We start from the raw sequence: 12,269 nt of genomic DNA on the forward strand, positions 1-12,269 counted from the left end.
GCCATTCCCATGTCAACACAGAGAACTTTCCTGGCAGCCTGGAAAGCCCGCTCGTGGCCCATCCCTGTGAACACACCCCCCTTCCCCGGAGCAACCTCCGTGTGAGCCTCTATCAGCATGGATTACTTCTTCTTGCTTTTTAACTTCATATAGATGGAATCACACAGTGTATACCCCTTTCTGTCCAGGAATGGTATTTCGTTTTAAACTACAACTTCATTGCTGACAGTTTGGAAAATCGAGCTGCACACATAAAGGAATGAAAATCCTCCTTAATGCTGTCATCTAGAGATGATCACTTGTTCACTTACTTAACAGATATTTTATTGAACATGTGCTATGTACCAGGCATCTCTCCGGGCATTGAAGAGGAAGACATGAGATGGTCCCTGCCCTCATGGGGCCTCCTGTCTGTGGTGCGGTTTTTCAAGGGCTGCTCAAAAGTCCCATGGCCAGCACTACACAGAGGCCCAGCCAGAGCTCATAAGCCACCTGCCCAAAGGCCTGGAAATGGACACCCTGGGATTATGGAACCATTTCGAAATGTCAGATCATAGAAGAGTTAGGGAGTTCAAATGGTCATACGGACTAACTGGCCTTTTTTTTCTTTCAAGAAATGCTTTTATGAGTAAGGAAATTCATTAAAGATTATTGAAGAGAAATCTTCTCATTTGGGGGAGGTCTTTTATTTTCTTTGAATTAACTAAGTAGCATCTCGATGTCCATTTTTTAGCATAAAATTTACTGGGGTCCAGTGGGAAATATGTTATTTCCTCCTAGCTGGGTGCCGTGAAGCCCCCACAGAGGAGTCTGATAATCTCCTTCATTCACCACGGCGGGGCATCATGAGAACACCACCGTGTTTCCAAGCTCAGACTGTCATTGAACTTTCTGAGACCTTAGAAAAAAATTATGGAAAATTTGAAACATCCAAATAGAAGAGTACAAGACCCCATAGATGTCATCATTCAGCTTCAGAAATTATAAAGTTTGCCAGTCGTGTTTCATCTATCCCTTCACATTTTATGGAGTGAGGGTGCTAACTGGCCATTTTTCAAAAGCAGAATCAGAGGCCCAGAGAAGGGTGCTCACCAAAGCCCTTGGGAAGGTGAAGAGTCTTCCAGAAAGGAGTATTGTATCCAGAGCTAGGACCTGAGGCTCTAACCCTACAGTCTAGAATGTTCTCTAGGCTGTGACAATACTCTCTAACAGTAAGGCCCCCACACCCCTTCACACCAGGATAGAATAGGACTTAATGTTTTACTCTAGAGATTATTTCATTTTTTTTTTAGTTCTTTAGATAATTCTTTTTTTTAATTATTGTTATGTTAATCACCATACATTACATCATTAGTTTTTGATGTAGTGTTCCATGATTCATTGTTTGTGCATAACACCCAGTGCTCCATGCAGAATGTGCCCTCCTCAATACCCACCACCAGGCTAACCCATCCTCCCACCCCCCTCCCCTCTAGAACCCTCAGTTTGTTTTTCAGAGTCCATCGTCTCTCATGGTTCGTCTCCCCCTCCGATTTCCCCCCCTTCATTCTTCCCCTCCTGCTATCTTCTTCTTCTTTTTTTTTTCTTAACATATATTGTATTATTTGTTTCAGAGGTACAGATCTGTGATTCAACAGTCTTGCACACTTCACAGCGCTCACCATAGCACATACCCTCCCCAATGTCTATCACCCAGCCGCTCCATCTCTCCCACCCCCCACCACTCCAGCAACCCTCAGTTTGTTTGCTGAGATTAAGAATTCCGAGATGATTTCATTTTGAGGCCTCCTAGAGACTGGCAGATCAATGGGAGAGCCTTGGAGAGTGGAGTGGCAGAGGGTGGAGAGGACCAGGCTCTCCTTGCTGTAAGCAAAGCAGAGGGTAGGTAAGTTGGGGGGGGGGGGCGGGAGGGGCGGGGGAACATGGTTCACCCAAGAGCGGGAAAGGAATATCACTTATGCTTATGAAGTTACAGGAGAGTTGAATCCCCTGGAACCACATTTGCCATTCTGCGGAATTTCCACGATGGTGCTCAGAAGGCCTTCATTGAGTGATGAGCCAAATGGATTTTAACTGATCTTACAACAGAGCCCGCACTTGCCACAGCAAATCTTAGGATTTGACCTGCAGATGCATCATTTGAGTAGAAGAACCTAATATAATCTCTTCAAATTCGGTAACTCTTAAAAAAAAAAAAAAAGCTGAGAATGGAATTGCTCAAAGAGATTAGCTGCCTGACTTCTTTGCCTATTTTCATGATGTGCTACTTCTTCTTTCTAAACGTGGGAGAGCAGGTCAGGTCATCCTCGGGGAACCCACAGTTACTAACTCAGTTAATCCTCACACAAAACCCGGCAGGGTGTATTATTATCACTTTCCACAGAAGGAAACGGAGGGTCAGAGTGATTATGTAATGTGTCCAAGTCCCAGCGCTGGTAAAGCAGATCTGAGACCCACATTTAGGTCTGTTTGATTTCAGCATCTACCCTCTATTTCTCTGATGTGGATCCTTCACTTCTGCCTCGTAGAATCCCCGATTTCAATTTCCCATCTCCCAAAGCAGTAAAAGCTGGAGACTTTCCTCTTTCATCCTAATGCCCTGCTCACAAATCCTGAGCCCCAATCCTGGCCCTTCACTGAACTCCAGGGGCTGCAAGCCACCGCCTCAAAGTGTCTTATATTTCCCCACTGGACCATATGGCCGCAAAGCCTAACATGCTTACTGTCTGGCCCTTTATAGAAGAAGTTTGCCAGCCCCTGGAATATACCAGGGGGCTACGGTATTAGTTCATCACCATTTTATCCTGAGTGAAGCATAAACACAGAGGATTTCAACTGTACCCTTGTTTCCTCTGTTTGGGGGATGTTTAACCAAAGGGTTTTAGGAGATAACTCAATTAGCATTTATGACCCACATCCTGAAAGACTGTCTGCTGAGATACTTAACACTTTTCTTTTTAAATGTCCGTATGAAGAGGTAGGTATTGCATCTGCTCAGAGATCTATAATTGCCGTTACTTAGTAAGCACCCATATTACACCAGATCACATACTCAAGGTAGGTCTGAGCAGGAGGAGTACAGAAAGTTGCTGGATACAGATAGCCAGATTAACTGAAAGATGTACCTGGACACTCATAGGAAATTTCCCTATCAAAGTGAAACTTCCTGTATGTTCACATCATTGGCTTGGGGTTGAGGGGGTAAGAATGGGTTTGCTAACACCTGAATTTTGAGAGATAAAGAAGCCTGAGTCAGACTTGGCACTCAGTAGTTGGAACTACAAATCAAAGCTTTGCTGTTGAAAGGGAAGTGATTGCTGGTTTTTTAATGGGTTTTCCCAGCTAAACCCAGAAACTGATCTTCATTACACTTGACTGCTTCTATCATGATAGCAAGTGAGAGACAGAAAAAGAGCTTGTTCTCCAGGGACATTTACTCTGAACACTTCATTATCCTGGTTGAGGGGAGCTTGGTAGGCAGAGAATGTTCCCACATGGGGCTGAATTGTGAGGGGCAAGGACCTGCCATATGTCACAACAAACTAAAAGACAATAGGGTGAAATGAAGGGCCCTCCTTTCCATGAACTTCTTTCCCCCTTCTTAAGGAAAGAGCCTGAGATAGTGTAAACCTCCCTCAAGGCTCCATGAGCATAATCGCCCTCTTCCTTCTGGTTCCCAGCACATGTCCCAGGCAGGATCACAGCAGACCCGGCCTTTAAAAGGGGTACTCCTTAGCAGCCAAACTTGGATCAGTCCCACCTGGAGCTTCAGCTCTCACACACCTAGATTTGATCCAGAACCAAGCAGATGAGAGCTGCTGACCCTTCCTCCCCCTTGCTGAAATTCCTCTTTTCCCAGAACTAGCCCCAACTTCCTCCTAATTGTCTTTTAAAGGTGGGAATGGTAGGAGAATTTGGTTAGAAGCTCCTTTGCAAATTCCCTGCTGATTCTGAATTTTTGTCCCTAATCTCCCAGTCCCTCCAAGCCCAGCTCGGGATCTGCCTGATTCTGAGAAGCTATGGCCTGCAGGGATTAGATTTTTCTACTGGGAACTGGCTTCCTCCCCTTCCCAGACTGGAAAGTGTGAACACCAATTATTAAGCCCAGGTTTCACAGGTGGTCTCATTCAATGGCGACAACGCCCCTCCCCCTGCACTGTTGGCGTCAGCATTTCACCGATGAGGAAACTGAGGCTTAGAGAGAGTCGGGGGTCCTCTGCCCCAGGAGCTATGGGTCCACGAACGGTGGATCCTAAAAAGCTCCTTGCCCTGTTCTTCTGCAGGTCTGGGCCAGCCTGGAGGTCCAGGGGCGCCTCAGACCTCCTTCCTTCCCTCTCGTGACCCGGGGAGATGCAGGTGAAACTCCCGTAGAACTGAAAGGTTCGGGCTTCCCTCCTGACCCAGGCCAAGGTGGTAAAAATCTCCACTCCCTCAGCGGCTTCGTGGGCGTCGGCTCCCTCCCGCCACTGCCGCGGTGGCCTCGCGTCTGTCGGCGGAGCGCCGCTCTTGGCCCGGGGAACCGCTGTGTCCTGGAGCTGCGAATAAACCAGAAGGCAGTGGGCCGGGGAACACGCGGCTCCCACTGTCCGTCCGGCTTGCTGCCCGCCAAGCTTTGCTCTCGCTGTTTAGAAACGAGGCCTGGCAATCCTAGTTTTGCCGGGAAAGCGGAGGCGCTTTGATATTCTGGGTTTAAACAGGACAGCGTGGCCCAGGTGGCCAGCTCCCCCGCGGCTTGGCCAGCCCAGGTGCTGGTGCAGCCCGGCTGCTGGGGGAGCTCAACTTTGGCTACTCCCTGACCATAAACTAGCCGGCACCTCCTCCCAAGGGTTCTCTGGGCCTCTTTCCCGCTCGCCTACGCTCGCTCTCCGGGCCAGCAGTTCTGCGAATCCAAACCTCCAGACTCGTCTGGTGAGGGCCTGGGCTCTGCAGAACAAGTAGCCCGGGTAGAACTAAATGGGGTCGCTGCGATCCGCACTCACCCCGCCTGAACCCCCGTTTCCCCCGAGTCTCCGCATTCCCCAGGGGTCAGTTTCTCCTCGCCCGGCTGGCCCTCCCTGCCCACCACCTGCGTCCTTTGGGATGCGTTGGAAGGCCTCTCTACTCTCGCATCCTCCTCCATCTCCTTCTTCCGAGGGCACCCCAACTTCCCCCAGCTCTCACCTGCACACCCCCCCCTCCGCCGAAGTGCAGTTTCTTCTCTCCACACTAAAACTGGACCCGGCGGCTGGAAAAGCCCCAGAGCCGCCCACACTAGGCTGCAAGCTACTTGCTTACCAAGTCCAAAGGTCAGCTAAAGTTTGGCTGATAAACAGAACCAGTACAAGAAGGTCTTCAGCCCCCCAGCGTGAGTACAATGGACCCTGGCAAGCCCTGCTCCCGGCCAGGGTCTCCAGCTCTCCACGTCTGCCCCTCATGCTCTCCCTCTCTCGCTTTTCCCCCCCTCCCCGCGACCATTTGCATCTTGCCGAAAGCCGGGCCCTCCCCGCTAATTTGCATATCTTATATGGCCTAATGGTGGCGATCATGGCAAGTTAGAAGTTTTCTGACTCCTCTCGGAGGAGACTCCGGGACCCCGGGGAGTAACAGGTGTCTGGAGGCTGAAGGGTGGGGGGGGTTCCTGGACTTGGGGTTCGCTTGTGAAACTCCCCTCCACCCTCCTCTCTCGCACCCACCCACCCCCTCACCCCCTTCTTTTTCTGTCCTTGGAAAATGGTGTCCAAGCTCACGTCGCTCCAGCAAGAACTCCTGAGCGCCCTGCTGAGCTCCGGGGTCACCAAGGAGGTGCTGGTCCAGGCCTTAGAGGAGTTGCTGCCATCCCCGAGTTTCGGGGTGAAGCTGGAGACGCTGCCCCTGTCCCCGGGGAACGGGGCCGACCCCGACACCAAGCCAGTCTTCCATACGCTCACCAACGGCCACGCCAAGGGCCGCTTGTCTGGGGACGAGGGCTCCGAGGACGGGGACGACTATGACACCCCTCCCATCCTCAAGGAGCTGCAGGCGCTCAACACCGAGGAGGCGGCGGAGCAGCGGGCGGAGGTGGACCGGATGCTCAGGTAGGCGCGGACGGAGGTGGGGAGTACGCGCCCCAGTCCCCTTGCGCCCGGGCCTTGTGCCTGAGCGACGCTGCGCGCGACCCTGTTTCCCACCAGAGAAGTCACGCGGGGGGCGCTCCGCTTCTCTCCCAACACCTGGACCCCTCCCAACGCCGCAATCGGAGGGCCCTGAATCCCGAGGTTCCATCTCCCCCTGCCCAGGCCAGCGTCCGGGACCCGAGGGCCCCTCCGGGCCTGGGAGAACCCGAGCGGCGGAGCCCTTGGCGGGAGGTGTGCACGCGCGACTGAGGGTGCGAGTGGGTGCAGTGAATCAGAGGCCACTTCCCGGGAGCAGAGGCTCCGGCCCGCACCGGCCCCAGGCCAAGCGTTTCTCCTGCGCGCCGCCTCTCGGGTCCCGGGAAACACGGGCCGACCTCGGGCGCAGCCTCCTGCTGCTCTTTGCAGACGGACTGGCGGCACCCGGGGCCGGGATCCCGGGGGGCGAGCTCTCTGGCGGGCACTCCCATATGCAGCGCCCCTGCAAGGCCCTAGGATTATCCGGAATCCCCAGGGCCGGGTTAAATTTGCAAAAGGAAATGTGTGCGTGTTGTAGGGCCGGGGTGGACCCGCACCGGGCAAAAGGATCTACGCAAGCCAGGGGCAAGTACGGTTAAGACCGCCTTTCGCAGTGGATTTGGTCGCATTCTGAGAACGAAGGGCGTTTCCAGATCTGGCCGCCGACATGCCGGCGTCCTCGGGGAATTCGGGCCGGCTGGCGGGTCTGGGATCCTTTGCTGGGCCTCCCCGACCGGCCTAGGGCTTGGGCTTTGACAGCTAGTTACTAATTATCCAAAGAGCCGAGCGGTTCCCTTAGACCGCACGTCGCTCCCGGCCGCTCGGCTTTAGGACTGAGTTCCGTGCGTGGCCTCGGACACTTAAGCGCCGAGATTTCAGGGCAGGGGCCGGGACCAAAGTCTCGCCCCGACTCAGGCAGCCTCGGCCGCACGGCCGCAGCAGCAGTTAAGGGTGGGTTGTGACCTTGCATTTGAATTTGCCATCTGGGGACCCAGCGGCTTACTCTCTAGCAAAGTAAATCGGGGATTTCTAGATGGTTTTTTTTTCCGCCCCAAATATTTTTGCTATTCGTAGGTTTGAGGTTCTTCCCTCGCCGTTCCCCCGAGCGGCGGCGGTTTCTTCCCCGCGGGGGTTCGAGCACAGGAAAGTGAGGGGTCGGAAGAGGAGAGGCTGGGGCTCCAGGGCGGCCTGGAGGCTGAGCAGGGCCGGGCAGTCTAACCGAGCTCCCGGCTGCCTGCCACGGGAAGCCCGCGGGGCCCAGGTCCATCCACCTGGCCGCAAGCGCCCGTGTTCTGACGGGGTTCTGGGAGTTTCTGCGAAGCCCGAGGCGACCCAGGGCCCCCTCCGCACCCAGCCCCGCGCTGGGCTGGACGCAGCAGAGATGTAACATAAACGGCAGCACGTGGAGTTAGGGTGTTATTAATTTATTTCTATAAATCATCAACAGAAAGATACACAAAGAGTCGTGATTAGGTTGAAACGAGAGGCGGGTTATTCATTGGTGAAGTTGTAAACGCGGCTTGGAGGGGGAAGGAAGTCGGAAAGCCGACGCGGGGTTGCCGGCCGCTGCCCGCGCGCACGCTCGGCGCTGCGGGGCGCTCCCCGCCAGCCCCCTGGCGCCTAACCTGGGCAGCCCGAGCCGCCCCGCGGCGGTGCGCACCTGCAGGCCCTGCCCCGGCCGCGGCTGCGGGCCCACCGCGCAGCGCCTGGCTCCAGCGGGGCGGGGAGGGAGGCGAGGGGCCGAGCCCCTCACCGGGGTGGAGACGTAGAGATGCAGGACAGACCCACGCTTTTCCCCCTTCCCAGGCAGGTGCCGCCTTCCCTCCCCCACCTCCGGGAGTGCTCAGACTTTTATTAAAGTAATTTTTCAAGAAATTGCTAGCGGTTCCCAGGTCACTGCACGGTCGGCTCCCGAGCGCCGGGACTCCTGAGCACTCCCTTTTTTTGCACACCCTGTTCCCGTAGAGTGGAAAGAAAAGAACAGAAGTCTCTTTTGGACTGCCTGGACGCTCTTTCTACCTCCGAGAAGGGAAGGTCGGGAAGGGAAGGTCGGGGACTGCGCGCTGCCAGGCCCGGGGCTCCGGGTTGGGGCCGCCTCGCTCGCCGGCCTCTAGGCTGGTGCGCCCAGGGCCTTTGGACAGGAAGGAAGCCAGAGCTGAGGCTTCTGAAGAAACGCGGGGCGCACTGTGCTGGGGTCCAGGGCTCTCCTGCTCCCGGGCAGCCAAGTCACTGGAAAGGAGCCTGCTGGGCCCGCTCCGGGCGCCGGGGTCGTGCCTTTGACACCTGCGCTTTGAGCACAGTGGCCGCTCGTGTTTCTCCGGCTCCGTGTATTTGTCGGGGTTTGAAACCTCTCAATCTAAGCAGTATTTTCAAATGAACAAACGTAACCAGCTCTCCGGGGGCCTCCCGGTGAATACAGGTGAATTCTGTGGTCAGAGAGCTATAAAGGTACAACTACGCCATCTTACCCCTGACTCTTGTCATTAAATGCGGGCTGAAAGGTTTGCTACAGTTTGGGTTTCCCTTTTGTTGTTGTTGTTGTTGTTGTTTTTTCTTAACCTTCCCAATTGTTAAGCTAATTATTCTTTCCACAGAACCTTTCCGTCTTAGAACAGTAAATTATTTTGCTAGGTTTCTTAGACGCACGAAATGAACACAGGTAAAGAAATTTAAACAAAACAAAAAGAGTCGAAGAATCTGTTAAAGCGGTATTAACTTTGAAAACCCAAACACTTTTTCTAACTTCCGAAGCGATTGTTTGTATCTGTTGAAAGTGTTTTTCCACCCTCAAAATATCTGTGGAAATATTTGCCAGAAGTAAGCTTTAAAATGATCGCTGATGTTTCTACGGGAATGTGCATTACGTGGATATTTTCCACGTGTGAAACTGGATTACGTTTTCTCATTTTTTTGTCCTTGTTACTTCATTATGTTTCATTACTTGGATGTACCTTTATAAATATTTGAGAAATGTATTTATATATATATAATTAATATACATAATCTTAAAAGTTTGGCTTTCAAAACATCTCTGCCAAAGCCTGTGATCTCACGAATTTAATATCAAAGACTTGTTAAAAAAACCAGTTATTGGGGCGCCTGGGTGGCTCAGTCGTTAAGCGTCTGCCTTCGGCTCAGGTCATGGTCCCAGGGTCCTGGGATCGAGCCCCGCATCGGGCTCCCTGCTCTGCAGGAAGCCTGCTTCTCCCTCTCCTACTCCCCCTGCTTGTGTTCCCTCTCTCGCTATGTTTCTCTCTGTCAAATAAATAAAACCAGTTATTCAGATGCTTACAAAATGTTTACTTAATTTTTAAATTCGTTAAACAAAAATTAATTTTATTTGCCATATGATAGGCACCATTTAGAAATAACAATTTCATTTGCAACAGTATGTCAGTTTTGTCCTCTGCTTTACACGTTCTTTATTGTTTCATATGAAACCAATTTTTCCCTTCATTTTTTTCATGTTCTATCAGGCTGTTATACACATCAGCATATAGTAAAGGAGTGCTGGGTCTTTTTTTTTTTTTTTAAGTTAAATATATAGCTGTATTAAATAGTATATGTGGATGTATTGTATGAATACTTTTGTTCTGTACTGTGCCTCATTTTTTAAATTTCTTGTTGTAAGTTATATCTCTTACTTTTAAGTCACCTGCTCAATAAGCAAGAAAAGATATTGGCAAAGTTGAAAATATTTTAAATAAAATTCAAAGGCCCTAGTACATTGCTGTAAAGAAACTTTTTGCATATCTGTATTTCTGAGAAATGAAAAGTATAAGCGAGTTCTTAATTCCACGCTTGAAATTTATGAGAAACATTGCCTTCCAGATACATTTCTTCCCTGACAGGAAACAGTGGCATTTGGGATGGTTAATATCTTATTCAGAAATTGATTTGAAATTATTCATCCCCATTAGGTTTCATCTGGGAGGTGGGGGCTGTGGAGGGTTGTTGTTTGTTTGTTTGTTTTTTAAACTTGCCTCACCTCACTGGAGCGATTCTTCACTCTGGGAGGAACTTCATTGTATTTCTTAGAACTTTCCTGAAACTCTGAAAACTTTAACATTTGGTTGAGAAGTCCTCCCTGCTTCTCAGGAGATGACACAAATGTTTCGCTCTGATTTTATAAGACAAGAAACTGAGACATCCACTCAGAAGGGAAATAATGTGGAAAAGGTCTAGGATTCAAAACTGACGCTGCCCCCTGTCCTTGTAGGATCAGCCAGCGCAGCCCCAAGTTAATGACATCTCCACTTTCCAGAAGGCCTCTTGCCTTCATGTCCCTCACTTTCCAGGGAAATGAAGGAGAGCAAAAATAAAACAGGAACTTTTCTTTCTGCTTAAGAAAGTGAGTGCTGGTAGTGCCTTCCCATCCCTGAAGGTGGGAAGTCATTGTCACCTTTACCCTCCTGATCTCAGATGACAGGGACCGAGTGTACTGTATAGGAGCTTTCATCTCCCTTCCATTTAAGTTCTGTTTTGGCCTCACCTCTCTCCCAAGGATGTAGCTTGGGCAGATGGAGAAGTAGGTGAAGATCAGAGTTGTGCACAGAGTGTAGGTAAAAGCCCTAAAAAGAGAAAATTTCTCCCCTAGACATCTTCCGCCCAAATCCTAACCATCTGTTTATCTGTCCAGCGAGGACCCCTGGAGGGCTGCGAAAATGATCAAGGGCTACATGCAGCAACACAACATCCCTCAGAGGGAAGTGGTCGATGTCACAGGTCTCAACCAGTCCCACCTCTCTCAGCATCTTAACAAAGGCACCCCCATGAAGACCCAGAAGCGCGCAGCCCTCTACACCTGGTACGTCCGAAAGCAACGAGAGATCCTCCGACGTAAGTGCTCTTAATCCCCCCTGGACCTCAACCTGGAATGACCTTTGCCCTAACTCTGACCCCTGTGGGATGCCTCAGTTTTGCCTGCATAGTAGTTGGCAAATATAAGGAAGCTGGCAGGTGGATTTGGTTTTCATAGTTACTGCACAGTGGATCGGCTTCCATCATTTTCTTCTCCCATGGTCCCTTGCTACCCAGCCAGCTGCCTTGACAGGTCTGTTACTGTGGGCAATGTACCTCCACACATTTTCTGGTCCCCGCTTCCAACATCCCTCTCTTTGAAACCAAGTAGGTAACAGTGGACTGTTGTCCCCAAAGTAAGCCAAGCAGCTCCCCTTGATATATGACCGCAGATCAGAGTTCCCAAGGAAGACATTCTGTAACCATCAATACCTGTTGATCACTATTACTGTTCTTTTCCTCCCCTCTGGACAGACTGTACAAAAGAGAAGATATTTGTATATATAGATATATTCAGAACTCGACCCTGTTTCTGGGAGGGGGGCGCACTTGCATCCCGAAGCAGTTTAAGGTGATTCCTCACATGTATCACAATCCGCACAGTTTTGAGACTTCAGCTGATGACCCTGTTTGATGAGGAAGCCGCTCTGGCTAAGTCCGGACACAGCAGCAACAGTGTCTGCATTTGGGATGCTGACCAATCAATAATTGTCATTCCAACTTCCATCCCCAAATTTCCTTTCTGTCCCAAGAGTTCTTCCACTCAGTAATACCAAGAGATTTTTTGTTTTCAAGCATAGGGAAGTTTGAACTGCATTTGAATGATGACTGTTTTATTTTTAGGAAAGTATACTTTTACATTATCCTTTAATTATTTTGATCTGGCCCTTTTCCCAGGAAAATTTTGTATGAGCTTTCCACTCTTCCCCACACACTGTCTTCGGGGCTGTGGGCTCCTCTCTCTTTGTCAAGATGCTAGTTTCCACCACTTTCTGGGTTGAATTTTTTTTTTTTTTTTCCCCTCTCACTGGATGGCCACTTTAAAAAATCATTCTTGTTTTCTGCCATGCACTGCTCTGGAGGGATTGTTTCAGTATTTATCGTCTTAGTGTCCGTGGGCCAGAAAGGCCTTCATGGTGGAAGGAAGGGTTTTAGACATCCATCTCACACGGTGGCTGTTTGGTGGAAGCATTAAATGGATAGATGATAAGAAGTGAAGCCAGAGTTCTTTGCTGCATAGGAGAACAGGTCCCCTTTAAACTCTGGGTTGATTCACCACCCACGGTGGCCAGGGCTTTAAGAATTTGTGTTTCTGACATGAAGCAACTCTCTGTTATTCCTGGAAAGTCTGAGAACATTCTC

At 50.6% G+C, this 12,269-nt stretch overlaps 1 protein-coding gene across 3 annotated transcripts in view; it reads left to right on the forward strand.

Moving 5' to 3' along the window:
* Positions 1-5,706: 5,706 nt before the first annotated feature.
* The window catches only part of HNF1B (HNF1 homeobox B), a 52,371-nt gene continuing 45,808 nt past the window's right edge, over positions 5,707-12,269 (forward strand). For 2 of the 3 annotated variants that reach the window (XM_021704185.2, XM_021704186.2), the window contains exons 1-2: positions 5,707-6,053; positions 10,747-10,946. In XM_021704185.2, the coding sequence (XP_021559860.2) occupies positions 5,710-6,053; positions 10,747-10,946 (544 nt within the window). In that variant the 5' untranslated portion in view covers positions 5,707-5,709. The remainder of the gene's footprint in view (positions 6,054-10,746; positions 10,947-12,269) is intronic. The other variant, XM_021704187.2, reaches the window with a different exon arrangement.

The sequence above is a fragment of the Neomonachus schauinslandi genome, chromosome 15 (genome assembly GCF_002201575.2).
Source record: "Neomonachus schauinslandi chromosome 15, ASM220157v2, whole genome shotgun sequence".
In the NCBI taxonomy this organism is placed as follows: Eukaryota; Metazoa; Chordata; class Mammalia; order Carnivora; family Phocidae; genus Neomonachus; species Neomonachus schauinslandi.